The sequence below is a fragment of the Oryctolagus cuniculus genome, chromosome 13, assembly GCF_051225735.1.
Source record: "Oryctolagus cuniculus isolate XC-2025 breed Fujian yellow rabbit chromosome 13, ASM5122573v1, whole genome shotgun sequence".
Lineage (NCBI taxonomy): Eukaryota > Metazoa > Chordata > Mammalia > Lagomorpha > Leporidae > Oryctolagus > Oryctolagus cuniculus.
The window spans coordinates 98,295,909-98,322,196 of record NC_142879.1 but is presented as its reverse complement, the minus strand read 5'-3'; the positions used below and the strand labels follow the sequence as shown (position 1 = coordinate 98,322,196).

The 26,288-nt window shown below is 42.4% G+C and overlaps 1 protein-coding gene and 1 long non-coding RNA gene across 6 annotated transcripts; both read left to right on the top strand.

The window, feature by feature from the left end:
* The first annotated feature begins 990 nt into the window (after window positions 1-990).
* Window positions 991-26,288, top strand: LOC100356168 (GTP-binding protein 4). Of its 5 annotated transcripts, none has more exons than XM_070055999.2 (17): window positions 991-1,069; window positions 3,183-3,353; window positions 7,042-7,145; window positions 7,226-7,362; window positions 8,950-9,050; window positions 10,425-10,517; window positions 11,275-11,466; window positions 11,545-11,610; window positions 13,510-13,599; window positions 14,414-14,524; window positions 17,201-17,278; window positions 17,664-17,715; window positions 18,090-18,190; window positions 20,703-20,900; window positions 22,359-22,424; window positions 24,413-24,556; window positions 25,596-26,288. In XM_070055999.2, exons 1-17 carry the CDS (start codon window positions 1,022-1,024, stop codon window positions 25,746-25,748), a joined length of 1,905 nt encoding a protein of 634 aa, XP_069912100.1. In that variant the 5' UTR covers window positions 991-1,021; the 3' UTR covers window positions 25,749-26,288. The 5 variants fall into 5 exon arrangements, with proteins under 5 accessions (XP_069912100.1, XP_069912101.1, XP_089167950.1 ...); XM_070056000.2 differs by having other exon boundaries at window positions 991-1,310; XM_089311824.1 differs by lacking the exon at window positions 8,950-9,050.
* On the top strand, window positions 8,439-8,676 carry LOC149122787 (uncharacterized). Its single transcript, XR_016219198.1, has 2 exons — window positions 8,439-8,537; window positions 8,570-8,676. It is a non-coding gene; the product is annotated as an uncharacterized LOC149122787 (long non-coding RNA).

The following is a 26,288-nucleotide window of genomic DNA, read 5'->3' as shown; positions in this document are numbered from 1 at the left end:
GCTAGAACTGTCCTGTGGTTGAGCTAATGATTACAGCTAGAGACTCCTAATTATCCAGCAGATTTCCTGCAGAAGTGCTAAAAAGACATAGGCGGCAGGCTCATTTAACTCCTGATGACTCACAGATGGGCATTATAGTTAGTATGACGGATGAGAAAATCATGATTTAAAATAATTTTCAGTCATGGAATGCTGGTATTTGTGAGACATTTTTATATAAGAATGACAGAAACTTGTTAAAAGGACCTGAGGAGTAAGAGGGACACCCAAGATGATTAAGAAGCCAAACAGCTAAAAGAGCTAAAAGCAAGTTGCTGGAGTCAGGACACCCAGGTTTAAGCCCCAACTCTGCTGCCTATTAGCAGGGAAAGGAACGGGCTAGTTACTACCTCTGCTGTGCGTCAATTTCATGAAGTTAATTAAATGAGATAATAGTGGTTATCAGCTTTGCACAGTGCGTGAGCCATATGGTCAGCCCTACAGAAGGTTTAACGTGGATGCGGCCCTCGGTTCCTCGGAAGTGAAGGATGTGACAGGGATAGGAGGGAGTGGTCATATCAGCAACAGAAGTCACTGCGGTAAGTGTCCAGCTGCTCCACCCTCCGCGCAGAGGCGATGGGCGAAGCTGCCATTCAGAAACCGGGACTTGAGGGGGAAGAACGAAGGCTGCGCCCAAGGAGAGACAGCCGGGGCCAAGGTCCACCACCAGAGGACTGTCCCCTTCTCTGCCCAAGGCGGGGAGTAAGCAGCCCTTCCTTCACCCGGGAGGGATTTAACTTCTACAGCCTCCAGCCCCCGAACCCCGCGGACCTCCTCCCGCGTCCCCTGGTCCCTCACGCCCTCGTGCCTGCGGCAGCGGACCTCCGGGCCGGATGGCGGCGCTGTGCGACCCAGAGGGCACTAGCGGGGAAGCAGGCCACGCCCGACGGAGCGCCGGAAGTGACGCGCAGCTCGCGCCCGATGGCGGAAGTTCCGCCGCCGCAGCACGCCGTGCTGTCTCCTCGTGCAGTCCATTGCCGGCATGGCGCACTACAACTTTAAGAAGATCACCGTGGTGCCGTCCGCCAAGGTAGGCGGCTCTGGAAAGACCTCCTTACCTATCGTCCTTTTCCTTAGCCGAGTCCTCCAGGAGGGTTTGGGCTGTAGCCGTGGGGCTAAGAAAGGGGGTCGCTTCTTGGAATCGCGAGCCCCCCATCCCCATCGCTGCAGGACTCTGACACCACCGCCAGACCAGGCCACATGTCCGAGTCCAGAGCTCCCCACCCCCCGCCCGCTCCAGCCAGGGAGATCGGGGTGGTTCTCCAGAATAGGTTTGTCTGAGAGGGCCACCGGCGGTGAGGCGGTGGGTGAGTGGGTGGGGGCGACTCTGAGGGGCGGGGGCGGAAGCTCATCGCTGGGGGTGAGTTGAGGCCACTGCCCTCAGCTAACTCCCTTATTGTCGTGGTTTAACACTTTTGTCATTCTCTTCGTAGCATTTGGGAAACGTAGGGTTTTTTTTTTTCCCCTCTCCCCTAAGGCATAGCTGGGTAAACCAAATTTGTATAACGTCTACCAATGTAGCAAGAATAAATCGAGTGTTAGTATTAGGTCTTTTAGGAAGTGCGGTTTTTAATGTAGTGGCTGTGCCCTGTGAATTGGAATTATTTACACGAAAGCGCTCCTCAGGAAACGCGTATCTCCATTGTGGAGAGCTTTAACATACATTAAAATACTGCTACTTTGTCGTCGTGAGTGGAGTTTGTCTTTTTAGAAAACAAGTTTATTTATGTCTGAAAGGTGGGTGAAGGTGATCCTTTGGTGATTGGGAAAAAAGTCACATCAGGAAAGTATGGGTACAGTGCCTTCTAAAAGGAAGTCAGTAGTGTTTTGGACCATACTGGAAATGTGAAAGCTGTTATAAAAGAGGAATCTAGAGTCATCCTTTTGTATCGCTGGGTTCCACACCGTGGATTGAACCAATTTCAGATTGAAAATATTTGGGGAAAAACTTTTTCCAGGGAATTCAGGCAAAGTTTTTTTATATTCTCCAAGAGTCACCTTAGATACTCTTACGAAATGACAAACAGTGCATTTTAGTTTCACTTATTTTGTTTGCTTTCAAAATCAAAGAAATGCATATTGCAATTGAAGAGTCATTTATCTTTTTTTTCTGATTTATATTTGAGTTGTCTGACAAGTTTCCAAGATTCAAGATATTTGGAAGATAAGATAGTATAAAGAAAGTGTGGGGTTTATATCAGTAGCCATTTGTTAAATGGCTTAGAGACCAGAAACTATATGATGGGTCCAAACAGTTAATGGAAATGTGTATTTTGAAAATCTTTATGTAGATTTCAAGGGTTTTTTGCACCAAAATAAACTTCTCTCTTCAAAAGTTTAAGTATGTACTTACTTGAAAGTCAGAGACATTGAGAAAGGGACAGAGATCTTCCATTTGCTATTTCACTCCTTAAAAGCCAGGCTAGGCCACAGCAGGAGCCGGGGACTCAGTCTGGGTCTCCCACGTAGGTGGTGGTCTGAATCCGGAAGCCATCATCTGCTGTCTCTCCAAGTCCGCATTGGCAGGAAGAGCTAGAACAAGAACCCAGGCACTCCAGTATGGGATGTGGGTGTCCCGGCTGTACAAGCTCCCATCCCAAAACTTAATCTTTTAATTCTATTTTCCTCTGAAACTTTTTAAAGTTCCTTTATAGAAATTGGAACAGAGGGGCTGGCATTGTGGCATAGTGGGTAAAGCTGCCACCTGCGATACTGAAATCCCATATGGTCACTGGCTGCTCTGCTTCTGATCCAGCTCTCTGCTAATGTGCCTGGGAAAGCAGTAGAAAATGGCCCAAGTGTTTGGGTCTCTGCACCCATGTGGGAGATCCGGAAGAAGTTCCTGGCTCCTGGCTTTGGCTTGGCCCAGCCCTGGCCGTTGTGGCCATTTGGGGAGTAAACCAGCGAATAGAAGATCTGTCTCTTCCTCTCTCTTTGAGTAGCTCTGCCTTTCAAATAAATAAAATAAATCTTTAAAATGATTGAACAGAGTTATATTTGAAGGGTTTAGTTATAATATGTAAGTTCTTGTAGTTTGAGATACAGTGTACTGTTGACTCAGTAGTATAAGAATGTTTCCCAAAAGTGGATGAAAAACGTATTTGGTGTAATTGTGTCTCAGTTACTTCCTTCTTTAATTGCAGGACTTTATTGACCTGACGTTATCAAAGACTCAACGAAAGACTCCAACAGTTATTCACAAGCATTACCAAATTCATCGCATTCGACATTTTTACATGAGAAAAGTCAAATTTACTCAACAAAATTATCATGACAGGCTCTCCCAGATTCTCACGGATTTCCCCAAGTTGGATGTAAGTGACTGTTGGGGACTCACATGGTTACGTAAATGTGGCTCTTACTTGGTGTTTCACCTGTTGGGGTACTAGCTTGACGGAAAGGGAATCTAAGTCAGAGTTGCCAGAGTTTGCTCAGTAAGTTAGTGGTGAAACTGGGAAACTTGCGTGTATCTGTCCTTTCCCTCAACCAAGCTCCATTTTAGGTGGCCCAGTGCTATCTTCTCAGGTTTTCCTTGTAACCTCTGGGCTTTGCAGCGGGGTGGGGAGCATCGGGTCCATACAAGGCCAGCGAAATCATGTGGTCTGGCCCTGCCAAGGCAACCACAGGTGTGACTGGAAGTTCTGGAACTCTATAGCAGGCTGGTGTTTTAAGTCGATAATTTTGTGTGGCCCAGGAATGATGTTATACACATCCAGTGGCCCTTGGCAGAGGAAAGGTTCCCACCCCTCCTTCACAGGACCAACCCAAGCTGTATGGAAGTGGCAGGTCATGAACTTGTATGCTCCGGGTCTTCTGATTTGCTGACTTGGCGAGGTTTCATCCCACCCTTCCTTTCTCTGAGGTTTGGTTTTCCTCTGGGCTGTCGAGGGTCAGTGGCCTGAGGCCCCACCGCTGTTAATGGTCTTGTTGGCTTCATCAGCTGATGGTAAGATAGTTCTCTTCATTGATTGTATGGAGAGCTGTGATTTCTGCATTAGGCTGTAAAAACTGATCTCTTTGCTCTGTTTATGAAATTGGTTTTTAAAGTAAGAAGTAAAAATTCCTACTAGAGGATAGGCATTTTTATTTTATCATCTTTAGGACTTAATATAGGTGCCCAGTAGGTTCTCTTTTTTTTTTTTTGAAAGATTTATTTATGTCTTTGAAAGGCAGCATTACGGAGAAGCAGAGCGAGAGAGGGAGAGAGAGGTCTTCTATCCGTTGGTTCACTCTCCAGGTGGCTGCAACAGCCAGAGCTGTGCCGACCCGAAGCCAGGAGCTAGAGCTTCTTCCGTTCTCCCCATGTGAGTGCAGGGATCCAAGCACTTGGGCCATCCTCTGCTTTCCCAGGCCATAGCAGAAAACTGGATCAGAAGTGGAGCAGCCGGGACTCGAACCGGTGCCCATATGAGATGCCAGTGCTGCAGGCCAGGACTTTAACCTGCTGTACCACAGCACCAGCCCCCAGTAGGTTCTTGTAAAATGAATGGACCAGCTGTACTTTGGAAATTTGTATTTATTAAATAAAAGTTAAAAAAAATGAATGGACCATTTTTTGAGAAAGGTTAAGTACTAGGGAGTATCTGGGCCTGAAAAGAAAGATTTAAGAATAAGGTTATTCTAAACTGATTCTAGGAAATGCTTCACTCAGGCAAACAACCTGTTTTGATCTAATTAGTAGTGAATTTTTCATTGTAAGAAGTTTTATCTTTTTTTGTTCTTAATATTATTTTATTTGTTTGAAAAGCAGAGTGATAGAAAAGAGATCTTCTGTTCACTGGTTCACTCCTCAAATGCTTGCAGCAGCTAGAGCCAGGACAGGCCAAATCCAGGAGATAAGAACTCCATGTAGGTTTCCCACATGGTGGCAGGAACCCAAATAGTTGGGCCACCATCTCTTCCCTCCCAGCATTATGAGGAAGCTGCACTGGAAATGGAGGTGAGACTTGACCCCCCGCACTCTGATTAGGATGTGGACATCCTAAGCTGCAGCCTAACTCACTGCAGCACAAGACTGGCCCTGGTAATTTTTTATATGTTAGAGGTGGAACATTCTGTTATCAATCTAACCACCTACCCTGAAATTGCTGTCAGATAAATAACACTTTTTTTTTTTTTTTTAAGATTTATTTTATTTATTTGAGTCACAGAGAGAGGTAGAGACAGAGAGAGGCCTTCTCTCCACTGGTTCACTCCCCAGATGGCTGCAACGGCCAGAGCTGCGCCGATCCGAAGCCAGGAGCCTCCTCCAGGTCTCTCACATGGATGCAGGGACCCAAGGACTTGGGCCATCTTCCACTGCTATCCCAGGTCATAACAGAGCTGGATTGGAAGAGGAGCAGCCAGGACTAGAATCGGTGCCCATAGGGGATGCCGGCGCTTCAGACCAGGGCGTTAACTCGCTGTGCCACAGTGCTGGCCCCAACACTTCTTTTTAGTTAGTTAAACTGAAGCATTCGTTGAATGCTTGTTGTGCGTCTGACGCTATTCTGAGCACTGGAATGCAGCAGCAGGAATAAAAGTTCCTATCATCATTCTAGTGAGGGGGAAAGGTAATAAACATGAAAATACGTAATGTGTGAGATGAAAGAAATGAAGCAAGTAAGGGGAGTAAGGAGTATCTGTGCAGGGAGATAAAGCAGTATCCTAAAGGCGTGAAGGAGTGAGCTGTAGGAGCAAAGATACGGCAAATGCAAAAGCTCTAGGCCGGAGACCAAGGAGGTAGGATAGGATGTTAGAGGGAGAATGCTAGGAGATGGGGTCAGAAGTATTGGGAAGGCAGGGTGACTTTGAATTGTTGAGGTTTTTGACTTAGCTTTTAGGGGATGCCTGGCTTGTGGGAGGCTAATTCAGGTACAACCCAATAGCCATGTGATTGAAAGATGCTGATAAATTAGAGAACCGTAATACTGGTGAGGGTGTGACGTGGTTGGCTTCAGAATCGTTCAGAGGAAGCGCTAACAGGCTAGGCCACTGACTAGTTGTGTGGTTGAGAGAAGGAATGGAGATGTTCTGGGCCTTGGCACCTTGTATAGTGGGGTTGCTGTTCCCCAAGACGCGAGAGGCTAAGAGGAGCAGGTTTGAAGAGGAGGGGAAGTCAAGGGTGAAATCTGTACGTAGTGATTGTGAGAGATGTCCGAGACATCTGAGTAGAAACAGTGAGTAACCCAGAGTCCATGAGTAGGCTGGCCCACAGATATAAAAAACAGAATTGTGAAAACGTAAATGGTATTTGTAAATCTGTGTGAGATCACCTAGTGGTGAACACAAGAGTGCTGTGGGGATATGAATGTGTAGTTGGACTGTGATGACAAGCCAGCATAGGAGTTGGAGAGCTGGCCACTGGAGAGGAAGCCCATTGAATGAGATGCTTCAAGAAGGACGAGTGGCCCAACACCCAGCACTGCCAAGAGGTCTAGTAAGATAAGATTTGAGATTTAGCAGTTTGGAAGTCATTGCTATTTTGATCTAGTAGCAGGCATGCTGGAGAGTGGGTTCCAGAGAGGGAAGAAAGAATAAAAAGTGCGCTTTGCTGGCATTTGCCAAGAGTGGAGCAAAAAAATGGAGCAGGAGTTGGAAGGAGTTTGAGATTAAAAATCCAAAAGATTTGAGAAATAACAGCATGTTTGTAGATTGATGGGAAAGGTCAGGTGGAAGAAAGAATTTCTAGAACTAAGTTCCTAAGCCATAGAAAAAGCAGGATCTGGTGCATATGGAGGGCTGGCCTCGTCTAGGTCCCTGGTGGCTCTGTCACTATAACAAGAATCCCATTAGGGCAGGGAGAAGTGACTTGCCACCTGCCTCCCTATTGATGGCTTCTGTTTTCTCAGAGGACTAAATTGACAGGATCCTTGTCCTGGTCCAGGTCCTTGGCCAGGAAAAGATACTGCAGGTTTGAGGCCAGAGGAAGAGAGGGTTGTTCTCCCAAGTGTTACTTGCATACAGGGATAAGAAACTATTGGACTACGGTGACCACTGCATGTTTTTGTTTGTTTGTTACAGGACATCCATCCATTTTATGCTGATTTGATGAATATTCTCTATGACAAGGATCATTACAAGTTGGCTCTGGGACAAATAAATATTGCCAAAAACTTAGTGGACAAGTAAAGTGTTTTCTTACTATTGTGTTTTTTAAGTTGTTTTTAAAAGTGGAACAAAATATTCATATATGTATTTTCTTCAGTGTTGCTAAAGATTACGTGCGGCTTATGAAATACGGCGATTCTCTCTACCGATGTAAGCAGCTGAAGCGTGCTGCACTTGGCCGAATGTGCACCATTATCAAGAGACAGAGGCAGAGTTTGGAATATCTGGAGCAAGGTACTTACTGCCCGTGAGGAGAAAGATCTTTTACAGCATTTTGTTAAAATAATTGATCTATGTTGAGGGCATATTCCGGAGGTGGCTTTATTTTAGAGCTGAAAAGCTCAAATTATTTTTTCTAGCCAAACCTGTATGAGATTCTAATAGGTGATATGCTGTTGGAAAAGTGCCTAGCATAAATCATATTGAAATATTGAAAAATATATAAAAATAAAATGTCATAGTTTTAGCTATTGGAAAAACTTTAATAGAACAATTTTGAAATTAAGGTAGCAGGGTTTTGTTGAAATAGTTGCCTGCTTTCTTACATGCATGTGTGTGTGTGTGTATATATATATATATATTTTTTTTTTTTTTTTTTTGACAGGCAGAGTGGACAGTGAGAGAGACAGAGAGGAAGGTCTTCCTTTTGCCGTTGGTTCACCCTCCAATGGCCGCCGCGGCTGGCACACCGCGGTGATCCGAAGCCAGGAGCCAGCTGCTTCTCCTGGTCTCCCATGGGGTGCAGGGCCCAAGCACTTGCGCCATCCTCCACTGCACTCCCTGGCCATAGCAGAGAGCTGGCCTGGAAGGGGGGCAACCGGGACAGAATCCGGCGCCCCGACCAGGGCTAGAACCCGGTGTGCCGGCGCCGCTAGGTGGAGGATTAGCCTATTGAGCCGCGGCGCCAGCTGCATGTATATATTTTGAAAGATTTATTTTCTTGAAAGGTAGAGTTACAGAGAGAGAGCTTCCATCTGCTAGTCCAGTCCCTGAACAGCCGCAATGGCCGGGATTAGGCCAAGCCACAGCCTGGAGCCAGGAACTTCTTCCTGGTCTCTCATCTGGATGCAGGGACCCAAGCACTTGGACTATCTGCTGCTGCTTTCCCAGGCCCATTAGCAGCGAGGTGGATTGGAAGTGGAACAGCTAGAACTCAAATCTGCATCCATATGGGATGCCGGTGCTGCAGGTGGTAGCTTAGCCTGCTGTGTCACAGCACAGCCCCAACATGCACGTATTTTTATATCACAAACTATTTGGACTTGTTTTATCTCCCCTGTATCTTACAAGTGATTTATGATAGTTGAATGCTTACAAGTGATTTATGCTTTTAAAATGCTATCGTACATATCTGATCTTCACGATCGCCCAGTGAGTACCACTCTGAAGCTGTTTGTATTACAGATGAGGTAGTTCTGAAGCTGTTTGTATTACAGATGAGGTAGTTAAATGGAAATTGCCCATGTAGTAGCCAGAAAATTATAGCACGCGTGCTTCAAAAGACACTGCTTTCCAAATGTCTCAATAAGAACCATCCGGATGCTTCTCAGACGTGTCTTTTTGATCTGTCTCTGATCTTTTGCATCCAAATGCCCAGTTGGTAAGGCCTAGGTATATTATTGGTACAGCCACACTTGGGAAATGCTATTATTTATACTGTATTATATCATTACTCTGTGCAATGAATTGCTTTTTCATCAACTCATACTTTCTCTGCACTTGCATTATATAACCATGAGCTTGCAGTACAGATAAGTTGAAGAGAATATCAAGCAAATCAGACACTTTGATTTCTTAGTTTTTTCATTTTAAACTTCACAGTGCGCCAGCATTTATCCCGTTTGCCAACCATTGATCCAAATACACGGACTCTGCTTTTATGTGGGTACCCAAATGTTGGGAAATCCAGCTTCATCAATAAGGTTGGTCTGGTTTTGATTATAAAAAGATGATCTGATGGAAGCCAAGAGCCAGGAACTCAGTACGGGTCTCCCAGATGGGTGACAGGGACCCAACTACTTGAGCTGTCACCTGCTGCATCTGAAGGTGTGTTACAGGAAGCTGGAATGAAGAGCAGAGCCAGCTCTCAAACTCATGTACTTTGATATGGAATGCGGGCAACCCAACGGTCCAGGCAAAATACCTGCTCCTTAAGCTAATTCTTAGTGATTTGTCATTTTAGTTGCTGTGTCAAATTTTACAAAACTACATTATCCTTTGTAGTGATAAGTTGCTGAGTGTGATTCAAGGGTAGCATTCAAGTAACTCAGTAATTTTGTGCTTTGGGACAATTTAGCTGAATTGAGGGATCTGAAAGGAATTGAAACAGCATTTAAAATGTCAGATGACAACCAGCAGCAGTGTGTATGCCAAAGCAATTGTTAATTATGTTAATTATGGCTTCCTTGGTGCTAAGAACACTTTGCTGGGCAGATACTGTGTCATAGCTGCATCCCATATTGGAGTGCTTGGGGCGAGTCCCACTTCCATTTCCAGTGTAGCGTCTTGCTGAGGCAGCAGGTGGTGCCTCAAGTACTTGGATCCCTTTCATCCACGTGGGAGACCCAGATGGGAGTTCTAGTTCCTGGCTTCAGCCTGGCCCAGCCACAGCTGTTGTAGGTATTTGGGGGAGTGAACCAGCAAATGGAAGATCTTTCTCTTTCCCTCTTAATCTCTTACATGCACTCTCACTGTCTTACTGTCTCTCATTCAACCTTTCAAATAAACAAACATTTACAAAGAATGCTCTTGCTTTGAGGCAAATTTATAGGTTTTATTTTGTGTACAGGTTTCCACGACATCTTGATAAAGCCGTGCAGGGGCCTACTTGATATTTTGAAACATGCTCTGACCATTCCACAGCCGGCTGGTGCTCTGGGTGGCTGTGTGGCTTTTTACATGGAAAACAAAATGAAAACTTCAGTTCCAAGACTTTACGAACCACATATCAAGAGTTTGCAGACATGGGACATTTCCATCAGTACAGAGGCCTCTGTCGGGCTCTGTTGAGACACTGGAGGCCGTAGATGGAGGGTGAGAGGGGATGATGGCTGTCTCCTCCTCCCTGATTCCTGAGTCAGGGCCCTGTGGTGTGAGGGAAGAGAAACCAGGCCATTTATTAAACTGGGTAACTCCTGTCTTGTGCGTTTTCATTATGTGAGGTCTCTTGTGTTTTTTTTTTTTTTTTCCTACCCAAAATTACTCTTGATGTGTTGGTAACATGCTTATGTTGTTTGACAGGAAGTGAGGTTAGAATCCCTGTGACTGACAGTTTTGACTGATTGCTTTACTTGAAGGTAACCAGAGCAGATGTGGATGTTCAGCCCTATGCATTTACAACAAAGTCTCTATTTGTTGGGCACATGGATTATAAGTATCTACGTTGGCAGGTGAGAGTCTTATCTTTAAATGTAGGATAAACATCTTGGGTGTTTTGTTAATTAATTTTGATTTTAATGATTTCTGAAGCACTGTAATATTTATTTTTTCTGGTATATTTGGAATAGTATAGAGTCAACCCTGAGGAGGTGAGGAAAAGAGAATCTCTGAGGTGACCAAGAACTTGAAATTTTTCTTTCACCATAAAGAAAACTTGTCTGAGTTTTAAAGAGACATGAGGGCAGTTAGCAGTTCTCTGATACAATTTCAGAGGAAGTAGCAGGCCTTCAGTTTCGGCTTCTGCGCCTTATGCTAAGAGTTGTACTTCTAAAGAAATTAAATTCTCCTTTAATCATTTCTGACTCTGTTGTTGCAAATGGCATATACTGTCTAAAACCATGAAACAATCTGTTTGAACAGTCTGATTTTATAAATGATGAAGAGAGTAACTCCTAAGACTTAGGAGGTTTGGGGGTTATTTTAGTTTTTATGTTTTATGATGATGCTAGTGAGAACAGGAGTCATTTCTCTCAAGGTCATTGGCTAGCTTTTCAGTGAGCTCTGCAGGGTTTTTCTACCCTTGACTGCTTATTTAATGTTTAAAAATATATGCTTTTCTCTCACTTTTATTTTCTCATCAGTTTTGGAGTTCTACATTTTTATTTACTAGTTTCGTAAGGTCTGGTTTCAGTATGCAGAATGACTGCTGGGGCCTGCTGGACAAGAGGTTAATAAGTGTGCTCTGGAATAATGGAGTTTGCTCGTTAGGTTGTAGACACTCCAGGGATTTTGGATCACCCTTTGGAGGATCGGAACACCATCGAGATGCAGGCCATCACAGCCTTGGCTCACCTCCGTGCTGCGGTTCTGTATGTGATGGATTTGTCTGAGCAGTGTGGACATGGTTTGAAGGAGCAAGTAGAACTCTTCCTGAATATAAGACCTCTCTTTATCAACAAGGTAAGTCTGACAACTAATAGTTTAGTTTATTTTGTATAGTATGAAAGTAGTGATTCATTATTTTTTTTCCATTGGTAGCCTCTTATAGTTGTTGCCAACAAATGTGATGTGAAGAGAATAGCTGAACTTTCTGAAGATGATCAGGTAAATCATCTTAATGTTTGGAATGTGTCTTACTTACGTATTCTGAATGCTACCTCAGCCAAAGTTTAGAAGGAGGAATTTTAACAGTACTAGGTCAGTTTTTATTGTGCAGTTGAGATAATATCCTCAAAGGTTCAGTGACATGAACACAGACATCCTAATCCCTGCCCTGTGGAAAATGTGATCCCTTAGATGGAAGCCAAGTGCCTTAGGTGTCCTTTATCTCTTCCTGACCTCAGAATATCAGGTAATACTACAGCAGCGTTTTCCAGCGTAAGTTCCTAGTTAGGAAAGGTGTTCATTGGTGTTATTTAGTAAAAGAGGTTCTGTGGTTAAATGCATTTGGAAATGAGTGACTGAGCACAGGAGAATGAAGATCTGTAAGCATTTGTCCTGTGGGCTCTCAGGAACCATGAGTGTTTTTGAAGAGGTCATGCAGGACTTACGTGAACTGTGAGTGTGGTGTCTGTTAGCATTCCCCAAGAGGCAGGAAACATTGTTAATGTATAATTTAAAAAACCGGTTTGACTCTTTCATCAAAGGTGTCATTGAGGATAAATGCTTTGAGAAGCATGTACTCAGATTGTAGGCCCCGACCAGCAGCGTCAGCCTCACCGTTGCCTGGTACTTGGTCAGAAATGCAGGTTTCTTGAGCACACCAGATTGCCGAATCAGAAACCCTGGAGTGGGGCGCAGTCTCAGTCGAGCAGGCCCTCTAAGTGACTGCTCACTGGAATGGTAGACTGCATCTGCTGTGTCTTTTGGGATGTGCTGGCTTGACTTCCTGTTCCTGATGTAGGAACAGCATATTCTTTCTCAGTGTCTCTTGTTCTGTTTGGAGACTTACTACTAAGTAAGGATTAGCTTTTCTTAAACAGCCACAGCTGGTCTTCTCAGGTTACTACAGTAAATTCTTTAAGTTACTGATTATGTAAACACTAATGTCAGAGTTAATTTGTCTGCAAAAGCCCCCATATGTCTGTTAAGTAACCTCAGTTTTCTAGTCTAAAAAGACATTGCTGGGTGGAGAAGGGGGAGAGTGGACAGCAGCAAGAAGGTTTAAGAAGCGAATGCAGTACTCAGATGCCCAGGCTTTGGAGTCAGACATGCTCAGGTCCCAGCTTCACGCTTGCTGGTTGTGTGATAAGGAAGTGAGGTCACCTGTCTGACCCTCGGTTTATCCTGGGAGGTAATGCCTACAGTCATCGGTTGTTGGACAAATTGAAAGGAATCGGAAAGCCAAGTACATATTGGAATACTATTACACTATTTCCATTTGGTTAACACTTTCATAGCCTTCCCTTTATTGATGCTTTCAACATGACACTCCTCATCAAATGGTGATAACACATGATGGTTTTTGCCATGTGCACAGGTAGGCTCAGGGACCATTTTACAATTCAGGGCCATGCAGAATTGGTGTTCAGTCCTTGATCACTGCTTTGGACCTTATGGTAAGGGAAATAAATCTTGTTTGTGAAATACTTTATTATGATGGATTTGTCACTTTCCTCCAAAAGATGGTCACACTTGCAGTTAGATGTAGATGTGACACTTAGTAGAGGGCATACAGTCGAGTCTCTTAGATCTTAGTAATTTAAATTTCTAGATTTGTGAATGTTTTCAAGATTTTTCTAAGGGATTCTCTTGGGCTATGAAGGCTAGTTTTTTTCTTGTTCTTTTTCTAATTAGAAGTAGCACTGCTAATGCTTCTTGGTCTTACCTAAGTTCCTATTTTGGAGGATGAAGTCTTACTGAATGTTCTGGAGAGTTTTGAATTACTTGGTCTGTTCTTCAAAAGTTTTAAAAACAAACCACAAGTGTTGAGAATTCATTTGTAAAACTGTGACTTTTTCCATTGGAAACTAGAAATCAATAGTACATCTCTTGTTTTTCCAGAAAATATTTGTAGATTTGCAAGCTGAAGGATTCCCTGTGATAGAGACGAGCACTCTGACTGAGGAAGGTGTCATTAAAGTTAAAACAGAGGTTAGTGCTTTCTTACATCTGGTATCAGTCTTTTCACTGTCTTTGTCTTGTTTTTGAAAAGTCAGTCATGGGGGGTGGAATTAGTTTTTTTCTAGGTGTTGTTAATACTCAAAGTATACATAGTGGTAAGCAGTGGTGCACTACAGAACAAGGTGGATCCAAAACCCTTAGTAATCTAGTGCCCTGCTTATCCAGATGAATGGTTGAATAATACTTTATAGTTCCTGCTATAGGAAATTTTTAATTAAAATGACTGCTATGACTTTTGACTGTATTTTCATAGCAGTTTTACTGAAATGATCCTGTTTGGTAGTATAAGGGGAAAAGTAGTGTGAAAAGCAGGAACAGCTGGAGGCTGCAGGCTCCTGTTGGATTTTATGTAGTATCCTACTTCATCCTGTCCCTCTTAACTTGAAATAAAAGGGCAATTTTGATGCTGTGGCTTTAATTACAGATTGGCTGCTCAAGTTAGAATTCTGAGAGATCATTGCATCTAGGTAATGAAGGACAGTTGGAGGACACCACCAGTCTGGACAGGGGGTCACTTCTGGTGGGAACAAGGCCCAGCATAGAGCTTAGGAGGGCTGCTTCAAGATTCTGTCTCAGATTGGCCCTAGGGTCAGAAAGGGGAACAGTCTCTTTCTTGGAGAGTGTGGTTTGCTGTGATGTTAAAAACCTATTGAGGGAAAAGGTGTAGGAAGTTCCAAACCATACCAGACAGTCAATGGGAGTCTGATTCCTGATTCTTCTCTGAAATGTGCAGGAGGCTGCGGTGTATCTTTGTAACTCTGTGTCTTGTTTTTACTTTTATTAGGCTTGTGATAGGCTTTTGGCTCATCGAGTTGAAATCAAAATGAAGGGAAATAAAGTGAATGAGGTGTTGAACAGATTACATTTAGCTGTACCAAACAAGAGAGATGATAAGGTAAGATGGCCTTTACAGAGAGCCTTTGAGATACATTTATTGCATTGCTGGTAAAAGTCAGTAGATGCTACTGTCTGCATGGTTTTTTCCAGGGTTACAGAGCCAGCTACACATACAGACAAATGGATTTCATAAATGGGCTTCCATTTCTCATACATAATGAAGTTATGCCTGTGTATGGCAAAGAGTAAAAGGTTGAGGAAGAGAATGAAGTTTGCCTCTCACTCTACCAGAGGCAGATATTGTTAATCCAGTCTTGTTTTTCCTTTGAGAAATGTTTGTGATACAGAAGCATTTTTTGAACGTAGATGGAAGCATTATACTTATTGTACTTTTTTTTTTTTGTGGTTTATTTATTTATTTGAAAGTCAGAGGGGTGGGGGGTAGATCTTCCATCTACTGCTTTACTCCCCAGATGGCCATAACTGCCAAGGCTAAACCAGGCCAAAACCAGGAGCCAGGTTCTATTTCTAGCCCAGTGGTTAAGATGCCTCCATGCCATTTCTGAGTGCCTAAGCTCAATACTTGCCTCTGGGTCCTGACTCCAGTTTTCTGCTAATGCAGATTCTGGAAGACAGCAGTTATGGCTCAAGTGATTGGTAGAAAACTGCTTGGGCTCCACTGTTTCCATTCTTGCCACCCACATGGAAGACCTGGACTGATCTCCTAGCTCCCAGCTTCACCCCTTGTCCAACACTGGCACAAACTAGTGGATGGGCACATGCTCTATGTCTAAAATAAACTGGAGTAGAGTGAGAGAACCAACATATAAAGGAGGGCAGGCAAACGGCCCACTGGTTAATATGCCTGCGTCTAGTATTGAAGCAGCTGGGTTTCATGCCTGGCTTTGCTTCTGGCTTTGCTTCCATGTCTCCCACGTGCCCAAACTTTTGGCCTTTTTCCAGGCCATTAGCCGAGAGCTGGTCAGAAGTGGAACAGCCACGACTTGAACTGGCACCCGTACAGGATGCCGGGATTGCAGGCAGCAGCTTTACCTGCTGCGCCACAACACTAGCCCTGTGTAATCCTCTGAAAATGTTTTGTTTTCGTCTACTACAAACAGTGATGCAGCTCACATTTTTATACATACGGTAGTGTTTTATTGCAAATGAATCTAAATTTCAAGGTGTGGCATTGAAAATTTTACTGCCTAACAAATAAGTCTTTGTACTTTATACCAATGGAAGGAAGACCTTTCTCTCCGTCTCTCTCTCTCACTGTCTAACTCTGCCTGTCAAATTAAAAAAAAAAAAATGCCTTTGCCTGTCTTTTGAATAGTCTTTGCTGTGTCTTGAATTTACTTTGTTCTGAGAGGGTATTTATCTAGTTCTATTTTCAAGTGACATTGATTTATTTTAGAAATGATTATAGAATATCTTCATTGAATTCTTCTATATACAAGGGTTTATATATGGATTACTCATTTGTTGATCTGATGTTCTTCTCTTTTTTTCTTTTTCCACGATTTTTCTGGGTAATTTTGATGTTTAGATTTTCAGAAAGAACTTTAGAGTTGGTCTTTGGAGCCTCCTGGCATCTACCCAAACTGGTCCCAAAACCCATTCTTCCAGAGTGATCTGTTGAGGATTTTTGTTTAATTTTCAATTAAAAAAAATTTTTTTTTAAAATTTTTTATTTTTTTGACAGGCAGAGTGGACAGTGAGAGAGAAAGACAGAGAGAAAGGTCTTCCTTTGCCCTTGGTTCACTCTCCAATGGTCGCCGCGGCCGGAGCGCTGCAGCCGGCACACCGTGCTGATCCGAAGGCAGGAGCCAGGTGCTTCTCCTGGTTTCCCATGGGGTGCAGGGCCCAAGCACTTGGGCCATCCTCCACTGCACTCCCTGGCCACAGCAGAGAGCTGGCCTGGAAGAGGGGCAACCGGGACAGAATCCGGCACCCCGACTGGGACTAGAACCTGGGGTGCTGGCGCCGCAAGGCGGAGGATTAGCCTTTTGAGCCGCGGCGCCGGCCAGGATTTTTGTTTTGTTGTGGTTTTTGTTTATTTGAGAGAGAGAGCTCCCATCTGCTGGTTCACTCCCCAGATGCCTGCAGCAACTAAGGCTAGGTCAGGCCGGGCCAAAGCCAAGAGCTAGGGACCAATCCAGTCTCCTTTGTGTGTGGCGGAATCCCAGTTGCTGGAGTCAGAAGCAAAGCCAGGCATGAAACCCAGCTGCTTCAATACTAGACGCAGGCATATTAACCAGTGGGCCGTTTGCCTGCCCTCCTTTTTATGTTGGTTCTCTCACTCTACTCCAGTTTATTTTAGACACAGAGCATGTGCCCATCCACTAGTTTGTGCCAATGTTGGACAAGGGGTGAAGCTGGGAGCTAGGAGATCAGTCCAGGTCTTCCATGTGGGTGGCAAGAATGGAAACTGTGGAGCCCAAGCAGTTTTCTACCAATCACTTGAGCCATAACTGCTGTCTTCCAGAATCTGCATTAGCAGAAAACTGGAGTCAGGACCCAGAGGCAAGTATTGAGCTTAGGCACTCAGAAATGGCATGGAGGCATCTTAACCACTGGGCTAGAAATAGAAAGTTTCCCCCAATCTGTTGGTTTCTAATTCATCTGGGTATGATTTCCCTATAGATGGAGAGTTTTCTTTTTGTTTTTGTTGAAGTTTTTCTTGTATTCAGTGAGTCATTTTTCATAAATATTCCTAATAATATCTTCTCAGGAGAGGCCCCCTTTCATCCCAGAAGGAGTGGTGGCACGCAAGAGGAGAATGGAAATTGTGGAGCCCAAGAAGAAGAGGGTATACTACCATAACTTTCACCTGCTTTCCTATGGAGAGGGGCCGGAAAGGCTGTATTTGCAGAGGTGGTGGAGGTTTGGGGCATTAAGCACAAGCTGGAGGACTGAAGTACCCCGCCTGTTAGACTCTGGGGCACAGCTGGGAATCCTCAACAAAGATCCTTACTGTTGTATATTCTTTTAATTGATGGGAGATGGCCATAAACAGAATACTAAGATATAGTTCACTAAATAGTCAGAAACTCTCTCTCCCTTCAGAAATACAAGAGGAATAGTGAATAGCATAGATACTGAAAGGTTTTTTTCATAATGACAAGGAGGAGGGCAAACCATTTCTAGACCCAACAGGTAAAATAAAACTGATGATAATTTTTTTCCATTAACAGGAGCGAGATCTTGAGCTGGAGATGGGAGATGATTATATTTTGGATCTTCAAAGTAAGAGCCAGAGTATTATAGCTGTAAATTGCCAAATACATGTGAACTTTTTCAAATAAGTGAGGAAGAACTTGAATGAGTAAAAGTCTTCTGGCATATTTATTAATTTTTAATTTCTTGAAGATTGAAAGTTGGATACGGATAGGGCTGTCTGAATTTCTTCCTTCAGTTAATTTCCTGTTTTGGATGAAGGGATATTTTTATGATTTTAGAGCATATGAGTGTTCAGTGAGGTTGATCGCATTACTATTGTGTAGTGTAGAGCACAAGTGTTTTTTTATCTCTGTAGAGGGACATTGACTTATACCTCATTTTGGACGTATAGTACTTGAAAATACCAAAAACTATCAATATAAATTTGTTTTTAACTTTAGAGTACTGGGATTTAATGAATTCATCTGAAAAATACGATAAGATACCAGAGATCTGGGAAGGCCATAATATAGCGGATTACATTGATCCTGCCATCATGAAGGTCTGTGCCACTTTTTTATTTTTTGGGGGAGGGGATGTTTAATTAATTTTATATAGAAAGCTTTTACTTAATAAATATAAATTTCATAAGTATAACTTTTGGATTATAGCTGTTCTTCCCCCCATACCCGCCCTCCCACCCCCAAACCATCCAACCTCCTACTCCCTCTCCATCCCATTCTTCATTAAGATTCATTTTCAATTATCTTTATACACAGAAGATCTGCTCTATACTAAGTAAAGATTTCAACAGTTTGCACCCACACAGAAACACAAAGTATAAAGTACTGTTTGAAGACTAGTTTTACCGTTAATTCTCATAGTACAACCTTAAGGACAGAGGTGCTACGTGGGGAGCAAGTGCACAGTGACTTCTGCTGTTGATTTAACAATTATGTGTTACTTTTTGAATTGCAGATTTTTTTCCTTTTTAAGCTGACTATGGGAGCACAGCTTTTGGCTCACCTGTATCTATTCCCTTCATTCTCTTCCTGCACACACCTCTGTGTTTCCTCCCTCTCCAGTTTCTCGTCCATCCACACTCTCTGCCTTGTGTAATCACACACACCCCACCTCCACTGACTTTCTGCCTCCTCTGCCTTGCTGGTCCTGGAGACATCTCCAGCTTTCAGACTGGAGTTTAGACACAGCTGGCATTGGTGTGGTGCTCTGCGTTGCTGTATTATATACCAACAGCTGTTTCAGGCTTTGTTCTCAGACCTTCTGCCCACATTCCCTCTGCCAGTGTGAGTAGCTGGCCTTGTGTTATCAAGATAATGAAGCCCACAGTTGTGAAATCTCTGGGCTCCTAATTTTCTGTCCTTGTACCCATACCAACAGTGGGGAACCTTTTTTCTGCCAAGAGCCATCTAGGTGTTTATAACATCATTCATGGGCCATACAGAATTAGCATCTTAAAAATTAGCCTGCTATGTATAGATTTACTGAATTTTGAGTTCCACCTGCATTTGTCTTGGCAGGACCAGAGTAAATGATTTCATGGGCCTTATACTAAGCCTTATACAGACAGGGCAGATGTTCCTCATCCCTGCTGATTCTATCTGTCCTTGGATCTGCGCCTCTTTAGAGCTTTGCTTTGTTACTGGCATCTCTGTCCTGGCTCAATCCAGTTCCCCTCTCTTTTTCTTAATATAAATAGCTCTCATCTTTCTTAAAAAACAAAAATCTTAGATTCTATGTCCTCCCTTACTCGTTAACCCTTTTTCTCTCCTCAGTTGAGCTCTTTGAAAAAGTACTTGATAGCGGCTGGCACTGTGATGTAATGGGTTAGGCTGCCATCTGCAGCACTGACATCCCATATGGACGCCAGTTCCACTTCAATCTAGCTCTCTGCTAATGTGCCTGGGAAAGCAGCTTAAAATGGCCCAAGTGCTTGGGACCCTGCACCCACATGGGAGAGCCGGAGGAAGCTCTTGGCTTCTGGCTTCAGTCTGGCCTAGCTCTGCTGTTGTGGCTGTTTGGGGAGAGAACCAGCAGATTGAAGATCGCTCACTCTCCTTCTGTGTCTCTCCCTCTCTCTAACTCTGCCTTTCAAATAAAATAAACTAAATTTTTGGAAAAGAAAAATTACTTGAATAACATTATCTGTTAGCTGTTGTCATTTCCTGATACTTGCCACTCATTTTCCCAAGTGTCCTCCTTAATTTATGTTTTCAGTCTCATTGTGTCTGTGACCTCTTCATGCCCTACTTCTAGAACTCATTTCTGCTCTGAAAATTAAGCTGTTGGTAGCATCGTGATTTATTTGGGTACCCAAGGAGTACACTTACACGTCAGCACCTTTACTCTCACAGTTCTCATGATTTCCCTACTGCAGTGTTCCTTGTCCTCCAGTCATCTGGTTTTCATCATCATTGCCTTTGTCATAGCTGGCCTCCCTGCTTTGCTGGGTTTTTTACCTTTCCGTTCTGTAGTCCACTCTTTCATGTCAGAAATCAGGTGATTTCCTCTTTCTGAAACTCTTCAGCTGTTCCTTATGCATTCAGTTTGCTTATCATGATGCCCGGTGGCCCACCAGGGGCCTGGCAGATCTGCCTGTTGGACTCCTGGCTAGGTTGACTTGCTAGAATATGATATGCATGCATATTTTTAAGATTTTGTTTTTGTCTTATTAACGTTGTAGAAAGTGAGATTGTATTCTGGATGATATTAGAATAGATAACCAGGATACTGTATGAATTCAGGCTCTCTCAGACCTGAACTTGTTTCATATTGTCTATTTGCTGGTCTGTACTGTGGGGAATAAGGAGACCTCCCCACCTTGGAGTTTAACTGTTTTAACGAGGAAAAGTAGCAACTGAAGAGTTAACCAGCCTGCTGTCAGTTCATGTGCACGTGGTCTCCTTTTGCTTCCCAACCATTTCGTGTGAGATAAGCTCTGCATGTGTGGGTATATGGGGACTTGACCATAGGATTACCGTGTCCTCAGACAGTTTCCATGCACATGGTGTCACACCTACTGTACACACTTTTCTTCAATTATATCTTTAAAGAAATTGGAAGAATTAGAGAAAGAAGAAGAGCTAAGAACAGCTGCTGGGGAGTATGACAGTGATTCTGAAAGTGAAGACGAGGAAATGGTGGAAATCCGACAGCTGGCAAAACAAATTAGAGAAAAAAAGAAACTGAAAATCCTTCAATCCAAAGAAAAAAATACACAGGGACCCAGGATGCCTCGAACAGCTAAGAAGGCAAGTTTTTTTTTTTTTTTTTTTTATGTCTTTCCTAAAGATATGCATGACTTACTGCGTATGTTGGACTCTTGCAAAATCATTGCTAATTACGGCTTTTCAACCCATTTATGGCTGTCGGATTGCACGTTCTTTGTTTTGGTGGTGTAAATTGACTTAGAAGAGTCTTGATTGTTTATCTGCTGATTCTTGTGCCCTTTCTTGGTGATAATCAGCTTGAAGTTTTCCTCTGTAGATTCAATCATTGTATAGTTTTATGAATTACTATTGGGATTTATAAGTTGTAGAAATTTAAAGTCATTAATTAACATTTTCTTATTTAATTTCTGTATTATTCAAGACTTGTCTTTTCTAATTTACAGACACTTAACGCAGTCTAATTTAAACCCAAAAGAAAATTTATTGGCTTTTGTGACTGGTTAAGATGGGGAGAATTACACAGTAGCGTGAATGGATCAGATGTCAGGATTCTTAACACTTTTTCGGTTTTGTTTTTGTTTCTTGTCCATGCTTTGGTCAGGGAGGTAGGGTTCTGTGATAGCCCCCCGTACCACATGAAGTTCCCCCAAAGAAATCAGATAATGTGCAGGACAGTTAAAATGTAATGGAAAGAAAGGAAAATGACTTGACATTATAGATACCTCTGAGTGGGTGTTGTTTGAAAATAGTGTTTTCATATGATAGCAGATGACTGGTTATTGAGAGACAAGGACAGTCTTCTGCTTTTCCTAGTGATGTGGAGGGGTCTCCAGAAGGAAACATGTTGCCACAGTGAGTTTGTCTTAGGGTCCATCACTAACTTCAGCTTTTGTGGCTCATCTATGTGATAGAAACAGTCACTTTCTTACTCTGTGTGGGTTGCTTGGTTTCTCCCAAGAAGGACATAAAGCATACAAGATCTCACACATAACAGTTTCTTAGTTAAGTGTTGGTTTTCGCTGAGCTGCCCAAAACCATCACAGCGGCAAGTATTAGCCACAACAATTAAGATATTACTTGGGATGCTTGCAGCCTGTATTGGAATGCCTGAGTTCAAGTCATGGCTCTCCTTCCAGTTGCAACTTCATGCTTTGCCCACCCTTGGAGGCAATAGGTGATGGCTCAAGTACTTGGTCCCTGGCACCCATGTGGTCAGGCCTGGAGTTTTAGGCTCCTCGCTTTGGCTTGGCCCACCCCTGGACATTGCAGGCATTTGTAGATTGAACCAATGAGTGGGAGATAATTTCTCTTTGTCTCTGCCTTTCAAATATGTATATTTATATTTATATATATAACTTAATTAATTAATTAAAAAAATCAGTCAGTAAGTAAAAGGCAAAGTGAGTCCAAGGGGAAAAAATATAACTTGTAAAAGAAGTATGTCACAAAAAGTGTATTTTCCCTTGGAAAAAATATTTTTCAACTTTTCAGTGAACTGATTTTGCTTAAAGCCAATTTTATTTTAAAATTTCTTTTCAGGTTCAGAAGACAGATTTGGAGAATGAGATGCGTAGTCTTGGTGTTGACATGGATAATAAAGACAATGTAAGTGTTGGGGGCTGGTCTAGTATTTATATGGCTGAATGCAAACTTGTTAAAGAAAAACCAGGGGCTTGGAAACCTGTGAGAATATGAAGTTGATTTAAAAGAAAAGAAATCAGGATTCCCAGTGTTTCCATTGCTATTTATTGACATAGTGTCTGTCTCGAAGTGATGGATTGATTGATAAGTGTCTCTCTCACACTGCCATAGTTCCCTTAGGAATGCTTTGTTTGGTGTGATTAGCTTAGCATCCGTTCTACTGATGCAGGATGGTGTTTTCAAAACTTTACTCTTATTCAGCATTTGAGAAGAATTTAGAAAACCTTTGCACTCTCCGTCATCCTTAACTAAAACTCGTCCCTGGAAGTGGGCCAGGTGTCCTTGCCTGTCAGAGTTCTGGATTAGTTATGTCAGTTGTGTAAGGTGACCCCAGTGCATTTGCTTTTTTTTTTTTGTATTATTTTGAGTGAAGGTCAAAAAGTTCATGAAAACTGTGTATTCTGAAAATGTATGGATTTCAAATTTTTTTGCACCAAAATAAACTTATCTATTAATTCCATTTTTCCCACAAAGTTTTTGAAGGCTTATAGATATACTTTATCTTTCATTTTCATGTTAGTAGGAAATTTGGAAAATATTGAAAACTAGAAAGAAAAAATCATTTGTGGTTATATCACATAAAAATGAAGTAGGTTGAAATATGGTAGATTGCTTTTTATACAGTTAAATGAGAGAGCTTGTCTTCTGTTTCTTAAAAATATATTCAAGATCACATTCCACATTTTCATCTGTGTCTTGTAAATATTTTTTCGTTAAATTTCTCCCGTTTCTTAATGAAGTAAAGCTTAATTTCTTTTACTTTTTGGATTGTTTACAGGTTAAATTCATTTATTTACTGTTGCCTTAAAGAATTTAAGGTTATCTGTAAAAGAATTCACATCAGGGAAAAGTATATATGGGAAAAAGATGTCAAAGGGAAAGAAATAGATAAATTTTTGTTGTCCTATACAGAACTCCTTACTTGGACTATAGTGACTGAGGTCTGCCTGGTGCTTTAATTAGCTTCAGTGCAGTTATATGAAGTGTTAGTCTCTCTGTGTGAGTAACTTAGACTAAATAGTTCAAAACTGTCTTCTGGGGTGCTCAGAGATGAGAAGGTATTTCAGGTATCTACTAGAATTTTATTCTGCTGTTGTAATGATTTATGCTAGAAGCAAATCAAAGAACTTTTTAGTGCTCTGGATTGTTTTCTCAAAACAGATTCCCAGACTGGAATTGCCAAACTCAGGACAGCATTGTGTAAAGTTCTTTTCTGGAAGAGGTAGAATAATTGGTTTCAGTCAGCAGTGTATGAGGGGACTCATTTGTTTTGTATATGCTTGTGTTGTTTTACTGTACTGACATAAGATCTGACATTTGATTGAAGTGCTAGGCTTAATGCCTGCTTACATTTTGGGGAAGTTGTGTTTTCCCTAATTTACAGACAGGGTGGCCAGTGGTAGCAACGTTAAGGGACTTGTTTGAATTCTTATAGGCAGCGCAAGGCAGAGCTGTGACTTGTCCAGGTTCTGATGGCAGAATCTGTCCTCTTAGACGTGCAGTCTGGATATATTTTCTTAACTTAAAGTTTGAACTTCTGGGCAGTTTTCACTTTATGTTCAGGTATTAGATATTAGTGTTCTGAAATTAGATTATGATGCTAACCTAATAATCATTTTTGAATGGGGATGTCTAAGTACATTTTTTTAAATGGAGTTAAATCAGCTTTGTAAAATAAGAGCAGCTTGTGTTAAGTGAAAAAAGATATTTGAGTGGTAATTAATGTGGGATTCCATGTGTATATCTTAAGGATTTTAGCTGATTGTGGTTCTGATGACGTTGTAGACCCTCCTGACTGTCCTCTTCCCTTGTTGGAGTCGATCTGTTTGTCACTGAATCTGTAAGCAGGGCTGCGATCCTGACCGCCGAAGTTTGCTTTCCATGCTTTTCAGGCCCACTACGCAGTCCAGGCAAGGAGATCTCGGAGTGTCACCAGGAAAAGAAAGCGGGAAGAATCTGTTGCACCGTCTTCTGTAGTCCGGAGTCGGAGTTGCTCTCGAACTCCACGTGATGTTTCTGGTCTCCGGGATGTCAAGGTCAGCCTCTGATGTAGTAATAGCCTCAGTGTTTATTCTGGCAAGTCTCAGGGTAAACACCAGTAGTTATGGCTCAGAGAAGCAGGAGCTGTGGGTAGGAGGCTAGCTGAATGCTGCATGTCCCAGTTTCTTGGCGTCCTTGAGAGCTTGGGTCAGGTACAGTTGGATGCCTCTGGACAGAGGTCCTTGGTGGACTGGTGCCTAATCTTTCCTTTTTCAGAGGTTGGGCAGAAGCATGATCTCATACTGCACCAGCAGTCTGACTTTAGATCCCAGTTGTTCAGGGAGAATAATAGGAAATTGCCCCTGCTGTTAGCACCAGGTAGCCCCAGTAAGCAGAATAAGGCCTGAGAAGCCCATATGATGAAACAGCCCAGAGGTAGCTATTTTGGTTGACTCACCATGTGATCCCACTTACCTTCATGTTATTGTGGGAATTTCTTCTCCCAATCAATAGCTTAGATTACTCTCAATATCATTTATAGCATATTTTGGCAAAACGCTTTGGATATAAACAGTTTGCTTCCCTAAACTGTTATCTCATTAAAACAAAAATTTCTAATTTCAGTATTTTGAAGATTCAGATATAAAAATCTGTCAGTAGTCTAGTAAGTATTTTATAGAAGCCTGGCTTTTTCATTCTACAATACCGTTTCCATCTGAAAAATCTGGGTTTTAATATTGGCATTGCTGTTAGTAAAGCAGATGTACATAGTGCATTCTTATAAGGCCTGAGTCTCAGTGCCTCAGTTTGTGTGAAAGGGAGTTAGAACAGATGTGCTCTGACTGTCAAGATTGAAAATGTCCCTCCTAGCTATAAAACTCGTCTGAGGTGAGATTGTCATCCTGTAAATATGCATAGAGTTCCTGCTGATACTGTGCTGGGCCTGAGGAAAAATAATGAATGAGACTTACCAGGGTCTGTTGACAACAACAGATCTCGGCCATTAAGACAGACTATTGCCTGGTGATGAAAATACAGAGTGGAAGATTGATTTTCAGTGAATAGAACACACTGTTATTTTCTCCTCCTTTGTAGATGGTGAAGAAGGCCAAGACTATGATGAAGAATGCTCAGAAGAAGATGAATCGCTTGGGGAAGAAAGGGGAGTCAGATCGGCATGTGTTTGATATGAAGCCCAAGCACTTACTCTCTGGAAAGAGGAAAGCTGGCAAAAAGGACAGGAGATAGGCTTCAGTTGACATGGTTTGGCTAGACTGTTTGTTGCTGTCTTTTTCTTGGTTGCGTATGGTGTGGGTTCATAAAATTGGAGTCATCTATAAACAAACAAAAATAATTGAAGCATTCTTTGCTAAACATTGTGGTTAAACCCTGCATAATAAGTGCTGGAAATTTTTGTCTGCAAAATGCAAACATTTGGAGTAAACGGTCTTTCTGCATTAAATAGAGGATTGGCTGCTTCAGATTTCAGAACTAGAAAAATTTGGTATGACTTTGATGTTTTGATGGAGAAAAACCTTATTTTTTCTAAGAGGAAACTTCGATTTCTCACACGGGAATACTCCTTTTTTTATGAAGAAAGCATCTCCATTTATGGATATGGACAGAGGGCTACCTGCTCTGCAGACTTGGAGCAAGCACATGTGTGAGCGAGTCAGAACCCTGATGCTGAAAATACTCCTTTAAATTATTTTCCAGACTTCTTGTACAATGTATTGTTGTAATCTCTCTTCCAACTATTTTATCCAAAATAAATCTCCAGGAGAAATA